Source organism: Apaloderma vittatum, unplaced genomic scaffold, assembly GCF_000703405.1.
Source record: "Apaloderma vittatum isolate BGI_N311 unplaced genomic scaffold, ASM70340v1 scaffold6971, whole genome shotgun sequence".
NCBI classification, from domain to species: domain Eukaryota; kingdom Metazoa; phylum Chordata; class Aves; order Trogoniformes; family Trogonidae; genus Apaloderma; species Apaloderma vittatum.
In genome coordinates this window covers 6,092-33,138 of record NW_009699505.1, presented here as the reverse complement: position 1 = coordinate 33,138, position 27,047 = coordinate 6,092, and the positions used below count along the sequence as shown (strand labels likewise).

Below are 27,047 nucleotides of genomic sequence, written 5' to 3'. Positions count from 1 at the left end.
CTCTTCCTAGGGAAATCTTTCAGCCTAATCCATTTGCTGATGTATATGCACAAACTCCTGCATCCTATGACATTCTTCTGACCAGAAGCATACAAGACAAATAACAGAAGTGCTTAATCTTTGTTTACTGTGTAACCGCTCTATCTTCTGTTAAAAGAGCTGCACCAGTTAAAGGCAGAGAGAAGAATGTAATGTAATGTTTACCTGATTCTGAGTCTGCTGCAGTCTGGGTCTTCCTGGAGAGGAAGACAGAGGGGAAGACTACTTTCCCTTTCTGTTCAGCTCAGCAGAACTGCCTGGAATGCAAGATGGAGCAGGCAGGAAAAAGACAGCAAGCAAGGTACCCGGGCAATACAGAAAGGGCCCAGGAGCAGACCTGACGTCAAGCCTCGAAGGTGATTGAAAGAAAGGGCTTTATCAGGGACCAAATTAAAAAAATCCAAACCAAACAAAAACTGCGTGGGATTTATTTCAACGTTTAGTGCTGAGTTGAAAGGAGTTAGAGGGCAGGTCTTTTCTGCCAAAACACAGTAGCAAAGGAGTAGATGTATTCAAGTGTTTTCTTAAGGTTTTTCCAAACAATTCTGAATTTCCCCATTTAGAAATTATGTAAATGTACTTTTTTTTTTGCATTTAATTAAAAAAGAGGATTGTAAGACTGGGAGGTTTGGGTGTATCTTTGATCTCTCACTAGAAGAAGTCCAGAGGGAACTCCACCACAAGGTTCTGACTGACGCTAAGCACCACCAGTGACACAGCACCTGCTCATGCCTGCCACCTTCACCCTTCATCACATTCAGAATACTCAAGTTATACTGTGCCCATTCGGGTTTTTTCCACAATAAGCCAAACATTTTTATAACCCACACCGAGAGCTATGCATTCTTTCATAGCAGTGTCAGAGAATTCAAGGACACTGTTCCTGCCATGGGATTTCAAAACATGAGCTCTAGTCCATCATAAATTCAAAGCTGCTATAACACATTTCCCAAGGTGGCTTCAAAAGACCCCCTGCATGATTTATAGTTAACGTTTAGAAGTCAAATAACCAAAATTGATTAATCGAGACAGGCAAATTTTAGTGGCTTCCCTACTTCTACTTCCCTGCTCACCTCGAAAGCGTGAATACTACCAAATATTTATTGCCCCAGTGGTCCTAAGGGTTCCTACACGGTGCTCAAGAGAACCATCATTTCATCACAGTGACCTCTTAAGAGTATGTTACACCTTGAGCAGGTCTGCATTAAACCTTCCTCAGCACCTAATATGACTTTCCCTGAAGAGCAGAGATTCAACCTATGTCACTCTCACAATCTTGTCTAAGCCTGCAAGCTCTCCACTTATCTGCAAAACAGCATTACTTACTTTTGTACGACATTCTTCACATTTTCGCTAAATAGGAGCTGCAATATTTGTAGCATTCATGGCTACAGGCCACTGATCAGCAAAAAACCTGCACTGGTTTCTTGGTGCTGGGGAAGCAAACCTTCCCCATATGCTGGACTATCTCTGGATAAAGAAGTCCACCAAATTATATTAAAAAAAAACATATTTCATTGGACTAGTTGCCATAACTAGAACGTAACTAAAACAACTGAAGGAACTAAAAGGTGAAAATTCATTTCTATTCAACAAGAGATGAAGAGTGATCAATCACATCTGAATACATTCTGCTAGAGCTGGGTTTGAAATAAGATTTTCCTGAGTTTGTTACCTCTTAAGACTAAGACAAGCAAATTTCTGATAAATCAGATAGGTTAAAACTAAAATATCTTCCCTATCCAGAAAACTACAGGTTTCTCAGAAGATTCGGTAGGTTTTATCAGCCTCAGGTCCTTATTTTGCAAGAGAGGGGCATGAACACCAAAACTGAGAGTTGTGCTCAGGCCTGCAACCACATTCCAGATGTGTTCAACAGGTAAGAACTCTGCTATTCTAACTCACCTATGTGGGTTTTCAGATACCAGACTCTTGTTTGATGTCTCGCAAATGACTGTCACACAGTTTCTGTAGGCTACTCCCCTTTACCTGCCTTGGTAGGACCCCCTGCAAAACCAGCTGAATAACACTGCCAGTTCAGACCTTCCACTTCATAATGATAATGTCTAATAGCAAATAATCAGGAAAAGAAAATTATCCAAGGGTCCTAACAACACAGGCTGGAAAGACTGAAAGAGCTGGTTTGTCCAGCCTAGGAAAAACAAGACCTGAATTGCACAAGCCGTCAGAGCAGATGCAAAGAGCAAATTTAAGTTACTGTGCAGACCTGTCCTGGGAAGCAGTAAAAGGCTTACACAGAGGCAAGGCAGATAAAATGCATTAGGAAATAATTTCTACTTGCAAGAACAGTGAAGAGCTGACACAGTTTCTCTCTAGGGAAATAAAAAACCCCCATCACTATCATTAAATGTCTCCAGACGTCATTAGAGAATGACTGAGATGCAGCCAAACTATCCAGGTAGAGATCAGATCAATTCTGAAATTCTCCACCCTTATTTACTCCAAGTCAAGGGAAGGCAGACCAGTAAATTCACTATTTACTTATGAGGTGAGCATTTTCACACATAATGCTCACCAAAACTGAGGGGGGGGGAAAAGCATGCCTCTGAAAAAATACAGCTGAAAAAAGAGCAGTTGATGTGAAAAAACACTTTTGAGCAAGTACCTGAGCACAGATGTAGGGTTTAAGAGCAGTATGGCTTTCCTTACCTGCACCTGAATGTAACCACAGTACAGAGGATCTTATTCCACAGGAACAACTGGGTGCATTTGTAATATGTTTAAGTTTATGAATATGCACAAGTCACCTAAACCAAACATGCAGAATACCCAGTTCCTTCACAACAAGACCAGGAGCGTAACTAAGACCTGGCCACGTGAACTGCCTGGGTAGCCTGAATAATTTGTAGAACAACAGGCAGAAGTCTGTTTAAGACAGCTAACACAGCAAAATCCCCTTCATTGCTCCCTACCTTTTCCTCCCCAACAAATCGAGACAGCACGAAGAAAAAGGGCAGAGACTCAAAGATCACCAACACCTGGTCTTTGAGAGAGATGTGTTTATTTTTTTGTGTGCATTAGCTGCACCTGCAAGGCCCACGGCAAGACCTCGGTTCTACTCCATACAAGCAGCCACAGCCCTGACATGAACATTATACTGCCTAAGACGCAGCATCCCTTCGATCTAAAGGCTTACCTGAACTGCTACATTCTGCTTTCCTGCTTCCTGCATCTTATCCAAGCCGCATTTCTTGGTCTCAGTCTTTCTTTTATTGTTATCCTTCTTCCCATCATTCTTATTGGCCACTATTCCTTTGCTATAGTCCCGTCTTTCTCTACCTACATCTTTAGGGGGATAGACTCGCCCTTGCTCTCTGTTCATTTCCCGTGGCTTGATGTTCTCTTTGAATGTGACCATTGGTTTTTCGCCTGAGTCACAGTTGTTGTTCAGGCTTCTGCCCGAGGACAGAACCGATTTGAGTCCAGGGCTCCCATCTGTAGATAGCGGCTCCGCAATAGACGTTTCCTGCAAGGCGAGACTCTCTTTGGCTTCGCTAGGGTCCTCCAGCAATAGCTCTGGGATTTCTGTCAAAAACAACAGCTTTCCTACCTCATTTTCACACTGAATCAACCTGAAAAAGACAGAAAGGAATTGAAAAGCGAGTATGTTACTCCAAATACATTCCTTGTCATAATCAACCTATGAAGCAATGGCATGCTGACTCCCAGAACGTGTTATTAATGCTGTCACCATCTTGTATTCACATTATGTCAAACTGCTGTGTCAAACAGTGAGAAAAATAACATTCAACTCTGGCACCCACGTTACCTAAGCTTACAGTAGCAAGTGGAACACACAGATACTACTTCAAATTACCTCGGCTGGTTGTCAGCAATCCATTTGCCTGTGAAGATCAGGCGCTGTTGCCGTATCCGACGTTGTTGTCCTTCCTTATCTCCTGTAATTGCCTGGTGGCCTTTGGAAAAATCCAAGTTCCTTGTATTGACATAGGGGAAGGAATAATATTAATTATGTAATTACCCTTCACAACATTGTATTTCTTTACAAATACAACTGGTCAGCATTACTCTATTATAAGCTGTGAAATTTCACCAGATACTATTCAAAAACGACATTTACAGAAATCTGATTTACAGATGCAATTGTCTTCTGATAAGATGCATCTACATTAAAGAGGTATGGCGTTTTTTTTAAAAGAACAAAAAGCTCATCTGTGCAATAGTCAAAATCACAGGAAGTATAGTTGAGTGAATATATCTAATATTTAATCAGCATTTTGTGCATGATGTTAGGTACAAGGACACAGTCAAAAACAGAGTAAAAGAACGACAAAGTAAAAAACAACAGCAAGCAGTTTTCATGTAAAAGTATTCTTTTCTCACTTGTTAAAATTTTCCCTTTCAATTTACTAGGCTGAAGACTACAGAAGAAAAACAGAAAACTCGCGAGCAATATTATAAGCTCATGACCTTCCCTAGAGTTTTGCTGTATGGTCGATTACAGCTGTAAAAGTATTCTTTTCTCACTTGTTAAAATTTTCCCTTTCAATTTACTAGGCTGAAGACTACAGAAGAAAAACAGAAAACTCGCGAGCAATATTATAACCTTCCCTAGAGTTTTGCTATACGGTCTATTACAGCTGTTTTGAAAAGATACCTACATAAATCCACACAGGAGTAAGCAAGTATTCATAAATAAGCTATTGTAGTGAACAGGTCAATGTGTGTCATAGCAGTGACATCAGCAAGAGTACAGACTCCTCCAGCTGCCGCTCACCTGAATGAGGGCCTCAGAGCCAAGAATCCTTGCAACTCAAATTCTTCTGGCAGAGGGGTTGCTGGAGAACAGACAGTAAACAAGTGTAAGGGAAGCACTAAAGCACTGAGTACAGTATCGTAAGGAGATTCAGCAAGGTCACTATACATAGTAAAGTCTCCTACTAACATGCTCCGTTGTACCAGTCCATCTTGCAATCTGAGCTCAGGACCAATAGACCAGAGCAAAGTCTGCTCCGCACAGGAAAGCGGCATTTGTAAAGTGTTCATATGCACTAATATGAGAAGACAACTTGCTCCCTTTATTTGCTCTTCAGCTGCAATTCCCCACAGCGTCAGGAAAACCACGCGTTGTTCCCAGGTTTTTACAGCACTGACTAGAAGCATCCTTACCATTATTATTGGACAGATCTTCTTCATGAGGCTGGAAGCTGTTTAGAAGAGAAATCAGCCAGGGCCATATGCTACAAATCAGAAAACAGACAAACTAAGTGAAAACTACAAAATACGGAATCATATGTGCCTTATGAAGAAAACAATAAACTCTGATACAGTCACAGCTTCCATTAATCCTCTGATTCTCAAGAATAGGTAAAGTTTCTCTCAAGTACCAAGGAAAAGACCACTTCCTTGAAAAAAAATTAATGTTTTTAAAAAATCAATCTAAAGTTGCCAAGGAAGCCAGGTTCTCACAGCATACAGTTCATTATCCATCAAGTCAGAAAGCCTGCTATGAATTTAACTAGAAAAGTTTATCACAGGAGCAAACTTTCAGTACACCTGTTTGCAATTCAGGTTTTCAAGTCCAAAGCTGACTGCTCTTAAGGCACAATAAATTAACGAGTAGGGAAGAAAACTATTAAGATATAGCTGTACGTAAATACTTTTGTTCTGTGAATATTAACACGGTACTATAGCATTGAAACAGTTACCAGAAAGGTAAGAAGGTCTAAGTAAGGGCTGCCCTAAGACCATTAAACTAGAGGTTAACTGGCAGTCTCCCTGCCTTGCACTGGCAATACCAGTACAAGCAATGACTGGAAATTCTTTACAAAGGCCCTGGAGCAAATAATGTAAAAATTGCAACCGTACAGGTGGTTAACATTTAACTGCCACCAACAAGTGCTGCTTTCTCCTATTTTTTAAAAGCTTCAATCCAAAAGTCTAAACATCCTTCTTCTGTTTTAGTGATGGGCACCAAGCCAACAGAGACGACAGAAAACTCTTTCAGGAAGGTGCCCACTGCGCTCGGCATCAGTGAAATGGACCTGCCGTCCCCCCGCAAGGCTTTCAGCCATCAGATCACACCTGGATCAGAAAACGCAACGTGCACCCGACAGCCTGAGGTCAGCTGCCTTCCTGCACAGCCGGAGGCACTGGAAACACAGTGTTTATGCTTATTCCTACACTAAACTAAGCAACAGCTCCTTCCCATGACTGACAAGGAACAGGAGGAAAAAAGGGAGAGTCTAACTCTGTTGCAACCTATGGTAAGCTGCAATCTTCCTGTACAACATTTTAAATAACAGTATTTCCTAATAAGAGATCCCTGAAGAAGAGTGATGCAGTGTTAAACGTAAAAATCTAGAATTCACGTGGCTTCCACTGGGCAGGTTTGGAAAACTCATTTCCAAAAGACGACACGCTGGTATTGATACAGTAGTTTTTGTCCTCAGCTCTTGCCTTCAGATTCATCTACTTTTCTAGGTAAACATGTCTCCTTCCTATTTCAGTCACTCATTCAGTTTGGGGTGGAAATGGTAAGCATGGAGTGGGGACAACTGAAAGTTTGGAAAGGAATATGGATTATTTCTGGAACCAAGAGCACAAAGAGGTATGAATTCAGAGTAACGAAGACTTTTGAATATAAAACAGACATGAGGTTATTAAACAGAGGCCAGTAGAGACACATGTGTGTAGTCTGCAAAGAGTGAATTTCATTAGGATCTTCCAATAGAAACAAAAGAAAGCTCTCATCCTTACCAAAAAATGGGCAAGACGGACAGTCGTCCTGATGTTTTAGAGGCAGCAAATGTAATGGCTACTAACCAAAGCCTATTCTGACAAATCTCAGCAATGCTTAACTTTCAAGTTCACCTCTGCATTTTGCAGCTGTTTGCTGCCGACTTCACAACTCCTTTACACGAGTACCTGAGAACATGATGTTATTGAATCTCAGATTTTAAAAACCAGGCATGTTCTTTAAAGAGAACACGATAGTTCTAGGGCAAATTAACTGCCTGACTCAGAATAGACGTTCTAACGTGAAGATTCGTTTTGATACTCCATAAATTACTGTCTACATCTCCTTTCTGCAAAGATTACTTCAGTAGTAATCTTCCCTATTAAAATACTGTTATAAAGTCTTCCTTCAGAATACACACACAGTAACACTTATCACCATTTGTGAAAACTTATTTCCCTTAATCCTGCCTTCAGGAACTCTGGAACTGAAGTTCCCAAAGCTCCCAGAGCTTTAAATTCTGTGCACGTTTGACTGAGTCTTACTTAACAAAATGAGGTTATAGGGACCCTTACTCTCCATGGATGGATGCACAGAAAATGTGATCCTCAGCTAGAATCACATCTTTACAGCACACACTGCCAAGAAAAAGGCGAAACCACTGTGGCACATTGCACAAGATCAGCTAAGCAAGTTGGTTTCATGCTGTTTTCCTTAAAGTGGCCATCTTAGCAAAAAGACATCTATCTATCTGCGTCAGTAACAGTCACCCTGATCTAAAGAAACATCTTACAGCCCAAAAACTCTTTATTGAATTGTCATAATTCATGAAAAGTTAACAGCCTATAAAAGAAGTTGGTGAGTTTCGAACTATTTAAGACCAAGTGTGAGAAAAAAATCAGAGCAAGTCCAGAACAGTAATGCCTGTGCTGGTGTTTGAAGGCCCCCTCTACTAAATTCAGTTTAATTCCTGGATGAGGAGCCAGGAAAACTGGATTCCAGTACTGCCTTAATGTGTGAAATTGAGGCAAATATTCTCCTGCCACCTACCACAACAGATCTGAGAAATCATGGCAATAGGTTAGACTAAGGGGTACAATCAGTAGTTATGCTCAAGTTAGACATTTTAAAGTAGATCCCCCTCTGATGTTAAAAAAAGTTACATGAAACCTAAAGCCAAGGAAAACAGTGAATCTGTTCACGTAGCCCACAAATCTCATGCTTTGTTTTATGAACTTTTCAGCGCATATATTCTCTATTTTTTTGATGCCTGTAATAAGGAGTTATAGAATCACTCTTCCCATTACTAAGCTGTAGATCCCCAGTTATTATCACTTTATGCAATCAAATGTATCAAGAGAAAGATTAACACTCACTACCGTCTTTCATCAACCACTGCCTCCTGGAAAACACTTGGCCTAAGCTTCAGCCAATCCATTGAAACCTTCACAGCTGGAAGAGGATATGCAGCTCCAGAGTCCTCCTGGTAGTCATTTTGTAAAGGACACTTGCACAGAACTCCAAGAAAGGACACTAGAAACAGAGCAGAAAAGAAAAAAAATCAAAACCCAAAGGATGAAGAAATGACGCTTTAGAGTTGACCAAATAACCTTATCAAACTCATCCCACCCATAAACCCTATTTTTAAGAGCTAATTCTCTAGAACAAGGCAGCCTGATTACTCAGTCTTAAAGAAATCCACCAGCAGATCTGAACATTTTTTTTTCAATAAAGGGTTTTCTACCATAAAGCAGAATCTTTGTGGCTTTTTCCCTCCCCTCTCTTCTAAGTGTCACTGCAAATGATTTCGGTAAGTTAACAATCTGGTGAGACAAGCTCATTACAAAAATATTCATTCATTTGTTGGAAATTATCAACTCCACTGCCTCTCCGCATTTTATCCACTTTCTCAGGCCAGCAGGCACACACCCAGCTCATACCCATTAGGGCACTCAAGCTGAGAAACAGAAACGACACCAGTGTGACCTCGGTGTTTTTCCAGAGTCAACTTCAGGCTGGAACCCAGCAAAATTCAGCTATTCAGAAATCTAGGTGTTTAAGAACAAGGGCAAGCTGATCATGGGCCAGATCAGTTTAAGCCAATCAGCGTTATGCAGCTAGAGTCTAAAAATCCTCGGCACTCCTGCTTATTTCCTAATTGATATTTTCAAGAGGACAGAAGCAGTTTGGGTCCTAGTTCAGTCAACTTCAGACCTAGCTCCATTTAAAGCAACTCCAACTGCATTGCAGCCAACTGCAGAACAGCCCCTCACATGCGGTACCACCCACTGCTAAGCTGGACCCAAGTTAAAATGTTCTTTCAGAACCAGGAAAAAGATGCAGAGTTCTGTAAGGCTTCAGAGTAAGTCCCGGGTCTAGAAATCCAGTGTTAGTCGGCACTGCTAGAACAATCTCGTGCGACCATTTTCTCTTAACTTTCTCCCAGAGCATCTATTCTCATCACTTACTTCACACAACCATTAAAAGTCAGATACTGACAGCAAAATATTAATGAATTCCATACAAAAGTGAAAGAGAAATACAAAAATCAGTTAGTTTCCATACTTACTGAAGAGAGCCAATAACTGTGTCCAGCAGAGCTGCTCATCCTGGCTGTAGCTGTGCTGCTCCGTTTCATTGCTGAAGTCTCGCAGGTGATGTAGTTGAAACAGGTTGATAACAGTAATATGTACTAACTGCTGCGAGTTGAAGGCCTTTTGGAATAGCAACCTCTGCAACACAGATACATGTACCATGTATGTATTTTTATTCGGTGAAGCGCACACTTGAAAGGATTAGCAGTTGCTATTTCACTACTTAACTAATGTTTCAGCCCTTAAGGCAACATTCATTCTAGATTTTATTTTCAGGTCATCCCTATTAGCACAGCACTGGGCTTCCCAGGAGGATGGAGGCAGATGTCCACGGATAAGCCCAAGGTTTTTTGCTCGTACTCACATGCACAACAAATCGACACCTCCTTGGTTATGGTTCTCTTTCAGAGCAAGTGTGACTTTAAAGAGCAATGACAGCACTGGAACACAACTGTAAGAACTGCAGAGGCATATATATCCATTGTATTGCTCAGTCTTCTGAAGAAACAGCCCAGAGAAGGCATTTAAAAAAAACACAAAACACTCCAGGCAAATTTAAGTACCACGTGGTTATGTATTAAAGACTAATTCCACATCTGACTTCATGGGCCTTGGAATGCCACGGTGGACTAAAATAGCGCGAGCTATTTACAAATGCATTTCATTAACTATGCTGTAAAAGACACCTTCCTGAGAACAGGAAAAGAAAGGTTAATGCTTTTTTGGAGCACTGTGGGAGAAAAGGAGACATCATAAACCACAACCTACTTCTCTTCAACCAGCAGTCAGGGAGGCAAGTGAATTAACCACCATAAGCACCAGGAAAAGGTTTGAGCTCCACATTCAACCTTGATTTTTAGTTAAGAGCATGAATCACTCTACAGCCAGCAACTCGAACTGGCAGAGCTGTCAGCAGCAGAACTGTGGGCCTGGCTGAACACTGGTAACCCTACAACTGCTCTCTTCGTGTTCGGAGGTAAAAATCAGCCACACAGTTAAAGTGATTATCCACCGCACAGCCCGCTTCACATCCACATTCAACCCATTGAAGTCAGAAGACTTGCTCTCTAGTAAATTATGCCTTATGTTGCATAATATAAACAGAAAAGTAATCTAAGCAACAAAGCAGGGCTCAATTAGCTCTATTTTAACACCCTGGATTAGTTCAGAAAAATAAGGCTACTCCACATGCCTGAGCAATGCTCCTCAGTATTAATTATAGGCATTGTGGAAAAAGCAGTACTTGTTCAACAGCCAACAGGACACACAGAAAGAGAGTTACAATTATTTAATTTTGAAACTGCAACATTACTTTAACTCTCAGCATTCAAGCAGCTCAAATTCAAAGCTCATACAATTCACAACAAGTTGTGGTGCCATTTTGTTTCTTTGTTTTATTTTAAAGAATGTTTGAACCTAGGTCTAGCAGCCCAGTTCAATCTAAAAATACAAAACAGGCACCGCGAAGAACATTTTTAATTCTTTACATTGCTAAGATCCCCTCTCCCTTTCTTAATTTGGAAAAGTGTCTACTATATTTGCTCTGTTGAATACACCCATATTACCTACTCCTATTCCACAAAAGATGCTGAAGCAGAACAGTTTTCAAAAGGCAAAATACATATAATATATTCACTTTGAAATTGCACTACCATGTATAAATACCTTACAGAATTCTCTTTGCTTCAATCTTTGCCATATTGCCCAACTTAATGAGCTGGCTGAATAATTCATGGGTACTCCTGGATTTTCTAGAGGAAACGTGTTCCGAATAGTTCTAGTATAGATGCAAACTAGGGTCGTACCGGAATACTGGTTTTAAAGGCAAACTGCTGACAGGAAAGGCAAGTTGTCCGAGGAAGATTAAAAGCAGCCCTAATAACCAGTGGGAGTGAACGAACGTTATCCAGAAATGAAGCTCTCAAAATTTCTTAGGCAACTGAGCCAAGTCTTCCCAGGTGAATCAAGTGCTTGTCACAGGTATTCAAGAATCATCCGAGTTAAAGAGTAGGAAACCAACTATAGTCACTGATCTCTCCTGTATTTCCACCAATAATGCAGCACATGTCAAATGGGGAAAAAAAATCCCACTGTTTGCAGAAGCCAACAGAACTATCCAGCATTATCTGTGACACAAACCTTCCACAACTGGCTATGTGAGCTTCTGTATTTTAGCACGCGAATAAGTTATTATTGGACTGTAATTTCAGAACTCAACTGCTAAAAATACCCTCCTCAATACACTAATTGATGTTGTTAGAACTAACCTTGAACTGTTCTTCCAGCTTTTCTCGAAGAGGGCTCAGCTTCTCCAAGCTCTTACTCAGGTACACATGGCCATGGAATTTAATGAACGCCTTGATGAAGTCAGACACGCTCCATCGAGTCTTCACCTCATCACGACTACATTCAGAATAGAAACACCCAACTTCAGGCTTTGGAATTAGACACAGCTACACATAACATGAGGCATTTTTCTAAAGCAATCAAGAAGTGGGAAATGTCCATGCAAAGCTACTTTTTCAAGCTGGCACAAAACACATTTCTTGCATTCCCTGCTCACACTCAAAAGCATCCCAGACACAAACTATAATTTGTTCCATACATGTGTATGGATGCTCTGACTGGACGAGGGTCAATGGACTTCTTTTTCTACTACCAAATAGGAGTAACTTCTGGAAAGGGAGATACACTTGAAAGAAATACGTTACGCTTAGTCTTACCTTTCCAGTGCTTTAGAAAGTGCTTTTTGTAGGTTAGTGGAGGCAGCCGGGAAAGGAAACTTCACAGCAATGCTTCTGCAGTAGTAGAAAATTGTGGTCAAGTGGTCTCCTTTGGAGGAAGCTAGAATAGCCAATTGATTATAAGGCTGACCTAATGAAGAAAAACACAAGTTGTCCAACAAGTTGTCATAAAGTGAATTGCGCTAGATTTCAGGCTAAGTATGGGCACTTGGAAAGGGAGGACAAATCCCTAAATTCTTAAACAGACAAGGTTAAGATTCATCCGATGACCCTTTTACTCCAGCCTCCTGTCAGTACCACTCAAATGAAAAAGTTTCCAAAGTTGTGATGCAGTGGTTAGTTTGTGCTGTGGGGTTTTTTAGTGCGGGGAGGGGACTGGATGTGGGGCTTTTTTCTTTGATTTTTCTACACACATTCTTTAAAACTAGACTACAAATGTGGCATAAGATTTTTCTCCAAATAAGAACATACTGCCAAAACCAAGCTTTTACCACCAACACTTATTTTCATCTGCTTGGACAAAAATCTAGCCTAGTTTTACTTCACGAGGAAAATTTAATTGTCAACAATTGTTCACATTTTTTGCCTATGGAATAAAAATTTCTACAGTTAGAATATGGTTAATTTTTCAGTTAGAATAAAACTGGCTACAAAGCAAAGTACTGGTTTGAGCAGCCTGGCTCAAAAATTACTTATCCTTCTTTCCCCACCCCTACATTTTGGACCACTGTAAGCCAACAGTTAAAAAGCTAGACCCCCTGATCTAGAGAATCCCTTAACTTGCATGAACGACTTGAGAAAAAGTAATTTTAGCTATTAAACTTTACAAATTGGCACGTGAACAAATAACGAAAGAAAAAAAAACCCCAACCACTAGTGGTAGGTATTTCATTAACTATACTTCCTAACATATGAGCGTAACACTAATATGCAGCAGTAGTTAAGCCTTGGAATGAAGCTATGTATTACCTTTTTTGTTTCTAAATCTTCACAAAAAGGACACAGATCAGGCAAATAGCTACTATCTAGATGACTTGCCTACTACCTCAATGACTTACCAGGTTTTGTTGCATGGTTGGTTGGGGTGTTTGGGGGAGGAGGTTTATACAAAATCCTAAGTTTCCAACTGCCAAATGAGAAAAGCAATATCCCAAAATCTTCCTTTAGGTTTATAAACCTAAAAAGCATCCCACACTCACCATTAGAAGGGACGAGCTGAGCTGCATGTCTGTAGTAAGACTCTGCCTGGCTGGTCTGATTCCTATAGCGAGCTAAGAAAACAACAACAGGAAGAAAAGTTGAGGCATAAAATTCAACTCTCCTACACTTAGTTTAACATAACTCAGTTTACCTGAAAAGCATTTTATTATTATTTTAGAAATATACATCAGAACATACAATTACACCAAAAAGCACAAAGATTCAACATGTTGAATTTTGAGGTAGTTGTTTTTCCTATGTCATAGGTTATCAGTTCTTATATAGAAAGATGCTATGCCAATAGCATCACATCCAAGAAAGCTACAAATATTTTTTATGCTCCTTTGCACAACCAGCAACTAGATCTACATTTAAGTAGATCTGCAGAGCAATTGCAGATTCCTGTGAAAACAGAACTTTCTACAACAGAGAGTTCCACTCTAATCACCAGAGAAATAAACCTGTTGCACTTGATGTAAAGAAGAAACCTTGCTTTATGCAAGGCTGGATTTCTAACTGTTGTCTTTGTGTATACAACTTAAAAGCAGCGTTCTGAAATGGAGAAGTGTGTTATCCTGCTGCAACAAGCTTTCGTAATAGTTACCGGTTTCAGCATTTCACTGTGCCTACCAGCTAGAACATGATTCTAGCAAATCACTAGAAAGCTAGTGATTAACTGTCTCCACGCGTTAATGTGTAACACACAGCAGAAGAGTCTAACAGCATTGTTTTCCACACCTTTCCCCCTCTAGCAAGCACCAAACATACCATCAGCTTCTAGCTACTAATTTGGAGCACACTCGGTCGAGCAGTTGCCCGTGGTACCTATAGATCCCTCCTTGCGATGGCTGAGCACAGGCAGAACTCAAAGGCCCACCCCTTTTTCCTCCAAAAACTCACCAATATCTCCAAGGTGGACAAGGCAGTGCTGGCAGATGTAAGAGCAGGAGCTAGATTGCGGCTTCACTATGGCGCTGGTGTGCGTCTGTTTATTGCTAATGATTCCCAGCTGGGAAGACTTTACACGACATGGCAAGTCTACATTAAAAACTGTGCACAATTCCTGTAATAACTAGAAAAAAGGGTCTAGTTTAGTAGCAGCTAGAGACAGTAGTCAGAAAAGCACTGAAACAATAGGTAAAACAGAGCATCACTCCAAGGCATGGATTAGCTAAATGTATTTGAAGTGAACAAGCCTCGATTACCAAAAGTGCAGCTGTAAATTATGTTCTCCATAAAAGTCACTGAGCTCTGTGCTGCATTATTCCGTCCAGAACCACGAAGAGAAGTTTTACTTCTCTCCTGTAAGCAAGAGTCACGCATCCCAAACCACTGAGCAACTCAACTGCCACAATACTTCAATTACCAAGCATACATCAGCAGAGATTGACTATCAGAAGTCTACAAGCCTTGTTGGGTTTTGTGGTTTTGCTGGGTTTTGGTTTGGGGCTTGGGTGGGAGCGTTTTGTCTTTTAACTAGACACTCAAGAGAAACATGGTCTTTCTAAAATCTTGATGAAGCGATGCCATTCTCTAAAAATAATGGAAAGGAATGCCACTCATCCTCCAGAGAAGCTTGTTCCAACATACAAAGCATCACTACCCTGACAAAACTTTAGAGAGAAGCCAGAACAGAACAAAGTTTGTAGGCGATTCAAAGCACTAGTGGCTAACGGTTCAGTGGCCAAGTTGTCAGTAAATTTGTGCTAAACTAACAGACTCTTTGAAGAATAAGGCATCAGCTCTACTTGGTCAAATACCCCAAAAGCTGACTGAAGGAAAACCTGAACTTTCCCATTCTAGTTAGCGTTCCTGAAGTTTTTCATGACGGATTCCAGTAAATACTCTGGAAAGTAACAGCAACCACATAGCAACAAGAAGTGTTTATTCTACTCTGTTACAGGGTTTAAAAAGCAAGTAAGAATTGACAGACTTTCTCCCAGCTGAGAACATACTCAGTCTCCAGATTAAACAGACCTACAGCAGGTTTCCACCACCAGATAAAGGCATTTAGAAAGCACAGGGCTGACAGAGATGCACACGCTGTCAGGAGCTAAACGTGCAATGAGCTGCTTTTGCTCACTGCCAAAAGAAGTTTTGTGTTACACCTCCTTCTCCTTTTATATAGTAGATAAAAATCCCCAAGTGAGAGAGATCTCACAGATGAAAGCTGGATAAAAGAGAGAAACTTGACATCTTCCAACATGCCGAATTAGGAGAATTCATGCTCTCTTTCAAAGATGTCATTTACACAGGCCTTGCAGTTGGAAAGCAGGTATCCTGCCTGAATAAAATCTTTAGACTAAAAATGGGACAATTAACATCACAGGAAATAGAGAAACATGACCCAGTCTGTGGTGTCATACACCAAAAAGAGCGAAATTCCTGATACGCTGCAGGGAAGAACAAGGCTTTTGTAAGACAAATGCTGGAGACAGTAGAAAACCCTTGGGAACCATGCCACAGCCTGTCAAACTGGCTGCTTCAAACACAAAGCTTTCCAAAAAACAATGTCGAAGGGAAAAAAAAAAAACCAACAAAAATCAGAAAAAACCCCTCAGGTTCTGGAAAAAGAAAAAAAACCAAAAAACTCCTGGGGTTGCCTTGCAGATGCACAGAATCAAACTGGGAATTGATACAGTGAGAATGACGCGCTGTGCACGTTGCAACCTATCCCTGGCAAAATTCTCATCAGGCTGCTGCTTGCGATGGAGGATGCAGCAGTGACAATGTTGCCAAAGCACACCAAACGAGGGACGGGAAAAAGGCAAGTCATCTTTATTAAGGCCACTATCACACACCAGCTCTTATTCTCTGTGACCTACAAGCTGAAATGTAACGCTGGAATGAGCAGGGGTAAAAATCTGGCAGTAAGGAATAAATACATGACCAGGAATCACATCCCTTTTGCAATTAACTGACAGCCTTGGGAAAGATGCTTACCTCAAGAGCACCCAACAATACAGTTTTCTTATGGGGAGCAAAAGTTCCTATAACTGAAGTCTGTAATTCTAAATAATTGTTGGCAAAAATAGAGAATTAAGACTGAAGATGTGCTTGTAAGCCTGGGAGCCTTGATCAAAAAAACAGCACGACATAACACATTCTAAATACTACATAATATTCCTGGGGACAACCATCCTACTTCAATGCACAACAGTAGTGGGCACTTTTATTCATGAAAAAGCTCTATTCAAACATGTATCCAGTAAATACATAAACTGTTCTAAGAAAACAGTAACTCTGTTTGCCGTCAGCGTTAGGAGTTACAAGGAATGGACACAGAACAAAGCACAAAAATTAAGTCATCACACATCCTCAGTACATCTATATTTTGGAATTCTGCATGTATTTCTGTTCTGGAATAACTGGAGCCAAGAACAAAACTAATTATCTTTCCTTATTCTTCCCTATTATAGGGTAAGTCTCACGTTTTTAAAAATGAAAAGGAATTATGACAACAACCCACAAATTAATAGTAAGGAGAAGGTAAACGGGAAATTTTGTAAGAAGTGGCAGGAAAAAAAAAAAGAACTAAGTAAAATGAAATCGTCAGTTAGCATGTTTGTGGGAGTTTTTTGTGTCATTATTCTTTGACATTACAGTTAGTATACAGAATTCTTTACTACAGATCACTGCAGAGACCAGAATAAATGGCTTCAAGAGGGACTGGCAAGTCAATGTAGACTAGATCTCCCAATTGCTCAAAACCACAACAAACGTAGCCAGAAAGAAAGCTATCACAGCAAGGAGGTATCATTCAACATTTTCTGGCTGCTTAATGCTCATCTTGAGCAGTCACAGCACATTCCTGTTAAAGAGACAAAACAGAAGGCTGGAGAGACCTTCCATCTCATCCCAAGCAGCGGCGGTTTAGGCTTTAAAGCAGATTCTATTAAAAATGATTGCTGTTTTTATGGAGCACCAAAACAACTACCAGATTCACAGAATTTTCAGATCAGCTTGAGGTTGATCAAAAGAAAAGCACATCACCAGCTTTGTAGACATGTTCTACCAAGGGCACCAGCATTAGCAATGTACGCTGCTGGATCCAGTACGGCAATAGTTCCTCACGCTAAGAGAAATGAACACATTTCACACACCTAAACTTGATCCTCCCGTCCTTCCTCAAAGAGATGACATCCCACTATGATACTGGAGCTCATCTCTCATGAGACCAGTTGCCAGAGCAGCACAGGAGGTCTGAGAGCCGAAGATTTGTAAAGGAGCCACACGCAAGCAGCACAAGGCTGAACACAGTTGCTTCCAGACGACGCAAATACACCACAGCCAGTACATTTTTTGCAACTCACCTGTGTGTAGAAGCCACTAGCTGCCTCTAAAAACAGAGAAAGGTTCGCCTGAACCTCGCTCCGATTTGGATTTGCTCTATTTTTCGCCTGACCCTGCAGCGTCGTGATCTGGTTTTTAAAGGCATGATTCCAACTGAAAACAAAAGAAGCATTTTTTGTTTTTACTTTGGAAACGTCTTATGTACATAGCATAAGCAACAGGAAACAAGTGTTTAATTACATAGCATCAGCCATGGAAATGAAAAATACTCAAATTCATGCAACATTCAAATTAGAAATAAGAGTTAAATATGGAAGAACTACCTTTCCTCACCTCTCATAACTAGGGAAACCAATTCTGACAGAATATAGCTAACACTGTAACAGCATTAATATTTGCCTGTAATTGTTTTGTTCTAGGAAGCACAGTGCTCTCTTCTGGGAACAGGATGTGTGGTATAGGCACTTCAGTTAAAAATCATTCAGCATCTGGAGGCAGGGACAGGGCGATCCAGCAAGCCTATTCATCTTGCTTCCCTCAGAGTGCCAGAAGAACCACATTTCTCTTAACTAAACTTGTTACAACCCATCTCTGCATCTTAAAGAACAGGGGATGGACTCAGGGCATGGAGAAAAACCCAGCAGGATCTTCCCCTGGGGAGCTCACAGAACGTTAAGAAGAGTTCTCTCCTGATACTTCCCTCTCTGCCCAGCCCTACCTCAAAGGGCTTGAAGTGAGGGTCTCTGGCAGCTATTCAACTCCTGTTGAACCTTGCTCAAAGCTCTAGGTGATTACATCAGGCAGATTTCCTCCTTTCTGGAAACTCTAAACTTCAGCCATCCCATGACGGCACAAAAGACTGACGTTTCTTTCCTCTCTCCCATTTGGCTCACCAGAATCCACTCCTGCATGACATGGCTGCTGCTAACTGCCAGAGGTAAAATATTAATCTACTGAATGCTCTTCATCAACTCTGTAGTGCATTCTCACGTTTCAACCTCATTTTAAAGAAAATAAGACAACCATGTCATAGGATACAATTGCTTTTCTGAAATTCTCAGAGTTTCCTGCTCATCAGCCCAGATTACGTATATACTTACAAATTTATGGAGGTACTTACAGGTCCTGCTCCACTTTTTTATCTAAAGCATATTCCAAATCGGTCACTAGCATTTTCTGATATAAGTCCTGTAAAGCCTGTCTGGACGTCCAGACTTCTGCTGGACCCAGCTTCGAATCTGAGCAACAGGAAGAAAGAACAAAGACACAACAGTTTTTGTAAAACTGAAACTTATGGAGTTAGTCCAACTGATTTTTCAAGTGAACGAACACAGCACAGTGTAAGATACCCAATGCCAAACACCTGCTTTTTATCACAAATTCATCAGAACAGTAAAACAAAAGAACTACAGAGGGACTGGGGGTTAACTGCTCAGACTCCTACAAGACCAAAAGTAGACATAAGCAAAGTCAGCACCTGGCAAGCTAAAAAAACCCCAAAACTCACATAAAAAACTCCACTCACAAAAAGAAAACAAACGCACACAAAAACACACACACACACAAAAAGAATGGAGAAGGACGTAATTCTCCACAAGCCATTAAGCTGCAGTGCTTCTTGCCACCGAATGAATTTAGAAAAATCTGCAGAATAGTCTGAAAAACTAAGCAGAAAAGAAATCCATCAAGGGATGCTGAACAGGACCATCCCTGGAGCCACTGCTGTTGGTATTCAGAACACTGCTCCCTGCCACCTGGGGTTCCAGAATCTGACTTCCCACGCCTTGTAAAATCACCTGAGCTGGGGCTGCAGGAGCACAAGGGACAGGCCTCACCCCAAGGAGGCCATTCTGCTGACGCTGTAGCCACTCCTGCTGTGCCAGAAGACGGATCCAGGCAGTTACAGTGCTCCTGCAGGGACTGCTCCAACCTGCTACACGTACTACACCAAAGGGGTAAGCAAGGCTGAGCATTGGTTTATGTGAGCTGCCTGTACTATGTGGCTGATACATTAATAAAAACCATTTCTACCTTCCACAAACACACAGAGCTTTAAAAATAGCTTGTAGCATTTTATAACATCTACAGGCTGCACTCTGGTAGCACGTGTGGTAGCAATCAGATCAACATTTTCATCACCTTGGATTCTCAAAATCATACAGATCCTCACTAACCCCAAGTGCAACAGTTCCTGTAGTCATCTGGACAAGAGTGTCTCATCCCCAAAAGGAGAACACAATACGAGAGAAGTAAGGGCATCACCTCCAGTTCCAAATGCTCTAACACACCCAACATGAACGTTAAAAATACATGTATTTTTAGACACAGGAGAGAGGCATAGTTGTCAAAATGCTATTCATTTATATACAGAGGACAAACCTTTAACATAACATCAGGTGCTTTCCAGAGAATTATTAGGAACAATAAGCATAAGGAACACAAAACGAAAGCAAAACCAGGAACCAAGTATGAGCAGCTAGGTCAACTGGGTAATAAAAGCAATTACCTGTCATGTCAGCCTTCAGGACTTCTGCCTGCCTGTAAGAAAGTAATAAAACAATAAATTAGAAACAGACTGATCAAAAGAATTGAATTATGCTAAAGTACATCCATGCAACAGTGAGTGGATAAAGTGGGGCCAGCTCCGTAGAGGCTTCACACAACCCACCCTGCTGTAGTTTACCTCATGCAGTACAGATTTGAGCCACTGTGGTTAACAGAGTGATTTCTTCCAGTTCATCCTGTAATGCAAGTCAACTGTTTGCTTTTCCCTGCTTAAGTCTCTTGTCTCTCATAAAGAGCTTAAGTCTCTCTATGGCTCTTTCAGAAAAAAATATAGACTGAAAAATGCTTACACTGTATTTTGAGCTTTACCTGACAGTCCTGTCCCACCAACATCAGGGATACCTGCCTACCCGCAACTGAGAATTTGATATTAACTAAGTTGTCACACGAGATGCAGTAACCAACGCAGTCAGCGCAAAGCAAACTCTCAAGAGAGCCTGTTGCTAACACTCCTCTTGCTCCTCAATGCTGCACTAGCTCTCCTCAAGGCGTGGGGATAAAAAGACTACAGCTTCCGCAACTGCCTCTCTTCTTTGCACTGCCTCTCCAAAGCCACAGTCTGATCCAGTTTTCTAGAAAAACGACGACACAGAATATACAGAACGAATGGCAACTCCTTCGCTGAACATCCTCTGCGAATACCCACTGCTCGTGGAGGCTGGCAAACAGTTTCTCAAACCAAGGAACAGCAGGACACAGCTCTCACTAAATATTTACAAATGGTCATCAGTGGCTGCATGGAGCAGGGAACCAAGATGCTGCAGTTAAGTGCTGTGTCAGCAGCACATAAAACTTCAATGGACAGAGCTGCTGGCCAGCGTGGCCGACACTGAATTAACGCCAGCAGAGGCAGAAGAAACACAAGGCTGCCTGGTTTGGCTGGGTTTGGGGGGACCACGCCCCTTTGCTTTTGCTACCCTCAATGTTTACACATACCTGGCAAAGAACACAAGCTTTTGGTACCAGACACAAAATCTGCCTGGTGTATGAAACAACCACTTCCAGCCACCTTCCTCAGCAAAAATCTTACATGATAATCACAGAGACTAACATGAAAGTCAGATGCCAGCTTGGGAAAGAACAGAGAGCCAGAAGAGAGCACCACCTAATCCCTAAAGAGGCTTCAGAAACAAGCATATACTCTCTTCTTGCCAATGTCAAATTGTGGTGACTGTAAAAACAGTTTTTCAGGTTGTTCTGGGTTCTACCTATAGGCCACAAATTACAGGGAAGGCTTTGAGATCCTGTCCTGGTTTCAGCTGGGACAGAGTTCCTTTTCTTCCTAGAAGCTGCTACAGTGCTGTGTCTAGGATGAGAATGCTGTTGAGTAACACAGTGGTGTTCAGTTGTTGCTAAATAGTGCTTATCCCAAGTCAAGGATTTTTCAGTTTCCCCTGCTCTGCCAGTGAGGAGGTGCAAAAGCTGGGATGAAGCAGGACAGCTGACCCAGCCAAAGGCAGGCTCCATACCACAGGACCTCAGGTCCAGTGTAGGAACCAGGAGGGGTTGCCTGGGAGGCACTGACTGCAGCTCGGGGATTTTGCTGGGCATCAGTCAGCAGGTGGTGAGCAATTGTATGGTGCATCACTTGTTTTGTATATTTTTATTCTTGTTTTTATTATTAGTATTTTCCCCTCCTTTTCTGTCCTATTAAAACATCTTTATCTTAACCCTTGAGTTTTACTTCCCCCCTAGAATTCTCTGCCCCATCCTACTGGGTGCGGGACTGAGTGAGCCACTGTGTGGTGCTTCATTGCTGGTCGGGGTTAAACCACGACAGATCCATATTAGGATTTTAAAAAGTCTCATAATAGTGCCAATGCTTCACTAGGAAGATGTATAAGTACCTTCACAAAATTTCTGTTTATTAAATGCTAGGATTATCTATAGCAACTCACCAAAGTCACCACTGTGTACCATCCAAGAAGCAATGGGATGCTTCGAGGGCTTTAATTAAAGTTAATAATCTTAACTGGTGCCAGCAGTAAATGTGTACATTCCTCACCCGCTTCACAAACTTTAACTATTTAAGTTATCTTTTTTTATTCTTTTTCTTTCAAGAAGGTCTTAAAACATTTTTCTCAACTCCTTAACAGAGTGCACTAGAAGAGATAATCCATTGTTACTGACAGACAAGCAAGGAAAGTTTTAGATACTGTGTCATGAGAAAGCCAAAAGCCCAAGAAACATTTCTGTGTCCTCCACACCAAGGTAACGAAAAGTCCCCCAGCGATGCCCTCCCCATAGCTGCTGCTAGCGGGATGGGAGAGAGCAGATCTTTCCCCATGCCCAGCTCAGCAGAGCCGGTGAAGGACAGCGATGGCCTGCGTGCTGTGCCTCAGAAGCCTCCGCGACGCTGACCTGCGAGTCCAGTCAAGCACCAAGCTGAGCCAATTCTGCGGTGCTGGAGCTTGGCAGCTAGAAATGCCGCTGCTCAGAAGGAAAAGCTGACTCGCTCAGGTGCTGAAGCCTCTCTTTTTCGAACGGCCAGCCAAGTTAATGCAGTTTGGCTCACACCTGAAACACCTGCCAGTTGTGCAAACTTCTCTGGGCTGAGAACATGATCTGTGCTACTAAAGCCACGAATCCTACCGAGAGGCTCAGCCTCCGTGCAGCTCCTGTGAACATGAGCCCGCAATTCTCCTCCAGGCAAAAAGGCTCTGCCCTTTAAAAACCAAGAATTGCTCTTCTGAAAATTACTTGTGCAGAATTACCTTCCACTATGGTAAATACTAATCTTTGAAGGGGGGAGTATTCAACCCATATATCAACGCAGCTGGTGACAAATGCCCTGTAAATGCATGGCCAAAACAACATGGCTGGAGATGAACTTTTACCAAAAAAGAAATATTTTTTAGAACACTTTTTTTTTTTAAATAATATTCATAAGCTCACGGAACAAAGGCCTTTAACACCAATCTCTTCACTATCAGTAAAGCAAACTGCCTCTTATGTAAGCGTTCAACAAGCTACACTAAGGGGATTATCACAATAATTTTTAATAAAATGTATAGAAGCTGTTGGAATAATTCCTAGGGGCCAAAGGAATTAGTGAAGTAGGCCCAACATCGGCATGCTCTGTTTCTTATTTCCACCTAAAACCAACTTCTTTTAAAAACAGCTTCCTGTGGCTAAGCCAGGATACGAGAGGGCAGCCCAGGTACCAAACTTGTTCTGTCAGTGGCGAAGTATCAGAGAAGAGACATTGCCTGTGCCTTGAGCAGACTTTCCTGAAGAGCCTTTGCTGGTGCTCAGAGACTCCTAGTGGGCACAAATCAGAGCTCACCAATACCGGCAAGAGTGTCTCCAACAGTGCAAATGGCTCCTCATATCATCAAGCATCTTCTAACAAACCTTCCTCTCCATACACCTTCCTGCGCTGCCTCACACTGAATTTGCATTAGAATGACTCATTCCGGTGCAAAAACACATCGCCTGCCAGCAAACCTGGTACAACTTGCTCACACATCTTGAAAATAATTTCAAGAATATTCTCAAGCACCTCCTTGCCCATTTGGACTCAGCAGTTCAGTCTTCAAGACAATTTTTCCATGTTTGCCGGTCCAAAGCCAATTAAGCACAAACCACAGTTCAAAAAAAAATTATATTTCAAACATCTCCGTTCGATGATATATCATATTGAAGTATTATTAACTATTCTTTGTAATTTCCTAACCAAATATAAATTTAACCCCTGCTTTAGTTCAAAACAAAACTCAAATACAAAAGCCTTCCGCTCAATCGAGTGAGACTGACAGCTACAGAAATTCTCAGTTTATTCAAATACTCAGAAAGTTTCAAAACTTTATGACAGTAGTCAGGACTTTCTTCTGAAGTTCTGAAGGCATAACATATATTAAATTTTAAGTACCCACAGATGGCAAAGAAAATACTTCCTCTCTTAAGAACTCGGCAGTATATAAAGCCGGAGTCATGCTATAACTCAGGGGAACTCACACATGATGATCAGCCTGGAATGAACCACTGGATTTAGCAAAGGGAAGACAAGATAGACACATTGCATTTTCCCATTACCAAATTTTTAACATTCTTGATCAATTAAGTTTTCCCTAAGCAGAAGAAGAAAACAAGCTGCTCCCCTTAAGCTAGTAAACACAACAGAAAGGAAACTCCACAAATATATGTCTTCCCCATATACATTTTCAAGTGTTTAAATCATTACAGGGAGAGGCTGAAAGATAAATTGGAAAAAAAAAAAAAAAATAAACACATAATCCCACTTACACTTTTACACTAGGATGAGTTTGCTTAATCTGCTCATAAAAGCCTACAAGAAAAAAGCTTACAATTTCTCTGGTTCACTATTTTATTGCTCTGTGATAGCCCAGAAGCTTTTTTCTGAAACGCCAACCTTGTGCTCCTCTGCTGCAAACCACGTCCTGCCCCCAGCACACCCGGCTGCCACGCAGACCTCCTGATCACACCCCTCCACAAAAGCCACTTGGAAAACCAAAGACTTAAACGCATACTCCAAAACACTGGTTCTCTCTTGTAGGCTAAAACATCCACCTTAATTTATTTTCTAATCCTCTTACTGCCACTTGACTTGGAACTCCATTCATGTCTCACTAAACAAATGGATCTATTTAGTTGCCCCCCAAACAGCTCCGTTTCATCATGTACTCTCTAGTTCTGTGATAATTCCAAGCACACGCAATAAATTTTCAGTTCTGCATACATCATGCTGTATCTGTAAGCTGGCAATGCCAGTTCTAGAGAAGCATGGTTTTGCTAACATGCTTTATTATCAAGCACAGAGAAGCAAATAAAATTAAGTCCAAGTTTTCAATGCAGTAGCCTCGTGTTACCCTGCTAACACCCACTATTTATGAAAGTCCAAGCAGTCAAAGTCAAGCTTCACTTCTGCCACACTCCCCTCATTTACACAGTGAGGATGAGCCAGGCAAGATCTGATAAGGCACAAGAAGCCCTACAAAAAAATGTGGAAAACCCCAGACCTCACAAAAGACTGAACACAACACTCCGCTTTCCACCATGCCTAAAGGGGAACTCCTCTCGGTTTTCCCCTGGCAGCCCCGAAGCACCAGCAGCTGTATCAGTTCCCTTATCAAACCTCAGTAACACAACCCTCCTGGTAAGGAACTGCAGATTTACAGCACTAAAAAGGGGAATGAGTCCAGGCAGCTGGGCTCATAAAAGCACTCGGAAACCAATCACTTACTGTCTGTGAATACTCTACAAACTAAAAGTCGAATTAAATGGTCAGGGTAGCTTCACTCCAAGCAGGAATTTATGTTCCTGTACTTCCCTGGAGATACATGCAGAAGTTGTACCACAATGAAAAGCGCCTGCAACCTAGTGAACTTCGGCAGGAGGGGACTGATCCAAAGGCTCACCAAGAGCATCGCCAGAAAGTTCCTTCTTCTGAAAGGGAATAAGATGATATAGAACATATATATGTAGGAAATCTTTTGTTTTGCAGAGGGAAGGTAAATGCTCTATGCCAGCCTACTAAAAAGACAGAAAAATACACTTAACACTTAAATTATTATTCTATTTTAATCATTCCAATACATGGCAAGGCTCACACTCAGAAGGAATGCCAAAGCAACACACAGCAACCACTGTTTTAGATTTTTCACAAAATAATAGCTAGGTTGGTTGTATTTAAGTAAACCCATGTTGATTCAATGCAGGGGAAAGAAGCAGAAAATGCAAACAGCACAGGCACTGAGTAATCTACATCAGATTTAGGAGAGAGTCAGGTTGCTCAGAAGTCCTGAGCACCGTATCCACGATGGTATTCATATTTGAAGTTCAGTGCTGAGTAAAAATTACTGTCTGGTATAAGTGGCTGATAGTTTTACAGGAAATAAGCATTCTTCTTTCCAATCGTACGAGTGACCACTAACACTTGCTAAAATAAAAGGCTTTATTAGCAGTTTTTAGAGACTCACTTGGCACTAATCTTCCACAGCTGCTACCCTCCCCTAAAGGCTGGATTTTGAAAGATACAGAAATAACTCGGACCTCTCTGAATTACTTTGTGGACAGCAACTGTATCTCTAACTACCACTCATTAAAGGGAAATATTTTTATAACAATCTTAACATTGTGCCCAAACCTAGATATTTATACGTGAATAACAGTAGCAGCAAACTTGTAGTTAAACTTCATCTTTGCTATTTCCTTCGCCTATTACTTCAGCATCACCTGAATGTAACGCTTCAGACAGTAGCTCCAGTTAACAGCCTGACACATCTTTTCCCTAACGGGTAACTGTATGGAGTCAGGATTTTGATGCAGAACAGGGAGTACCGCACAGATTTTACTTATTTATTTGGTTATAGACTTTACCTTCCTACTTGTGTATTAGCTGTGTACTGTTTAACAACTTTAAGCAGCTTTATCTTTTTAGAACGAGTTCTTAATGTACCAAACTTGCAAGTGTTGCCAACTAATTTAAATCACTGTAGTTTTCACAAAGTGCTAGAATCACTTGCTTCAGAAGCAAGGCAGGTTTTGGTGATGTCAGCTCTTACTGACATCACAAAAGAGATCTTCAGGCTGTGAGTCATTGAGTTAAATGCTCCATGTACCTTTTACACTGAAAAGGACAGTCTTCACAGATAAAGCAATGAAAAACACCTTCAACAGTACCACCTTATTGTCAGTTTTACATGCTAACTAGTTTAAAGCTTATTATTCCTGCTACAGGCAGCTGAAGTCGCGGTACAGCTAATTTCCAATGGCTTTATCAGATTATAGCCATAGATCAAAGCTACACAAGCAATTAATTCAGCATCAGTATAACTGTGCAAGTAAAAAAATCACCTCTGCAAGCAGATGCTAAAGCAATCACCACCTGAATCCAAATTGTCTGCTCAGGGAATCCTGCTCTATTACCTT

At 41.2% G+C, this 27,047-nt stretch overlaps 1 protein-coding gene across 4 annotated transcripts in view; it reads right to left on the bottom strand.

The window, feature by feature from the left end:
* The window catches only part of SMG7 (SMG7 nonsense mediated mRNA decay factor), a 30,388-nt gene extending 10,266 nt beyond the window's left edge, over positions 1-20,122 (bottom strand). For 2 of the 4 annotated variants that reach the window (XM_009878387.1, XM_009878388.1), the window contains exons 1-13: positions 20,098-20,104; positions 18,712-18,829; positions 17,612-17,744; positions 14,199-14,370; positions 13,298-13,369; positions 12,078-12,228; positions 11,622-11,757; positions 9,330-9,492; positions 8,137-8,293; positions 5,191-5,261; positions 4,799-4,859; positions 3,878-3,997; positions 3,197-3,632 (exon numbers count right to left, since the gene is read on the bottom strand). In XM_009878387.1, the coding sequence (XP_009876689.1) occupies positions 3,197-3,632; positions 3,878-3,997; positions 4,799-4,859; positions 5,191-5,261; positions 8,137-8,293; positions 9,330-9,492; positions 11,622-11,757; positions 12,078-12,228; positions 13,298-13,369; positions 14,199-14,370; positions 17,612-17,744; positions 18,712-18,829; positions 20,098-20,104 (1,797 nt within the window). Of the gene's footprint in view, positions 1-3,196; positions 3,633-3,877; positions 3,998-4,798; positions 4,860-5,190; positions 5,262-8,136; positions 8,294-9,329; positions 9,493-11,621; positions 11,758-12,077; positions 12,229-13,297; positions 13,370-14,198; positions 14,371-17,611; positions 17,745-18,711; positions 18,830-20,097 lie in introns of all 4 variants that reach the window. The other 2 variants (XM_009878390.1, XM_009878389.1) reach the window with 2 other exon arrangements.
* Positions 20,123-27,047: the final 6,925 nt, after the last annotated feature.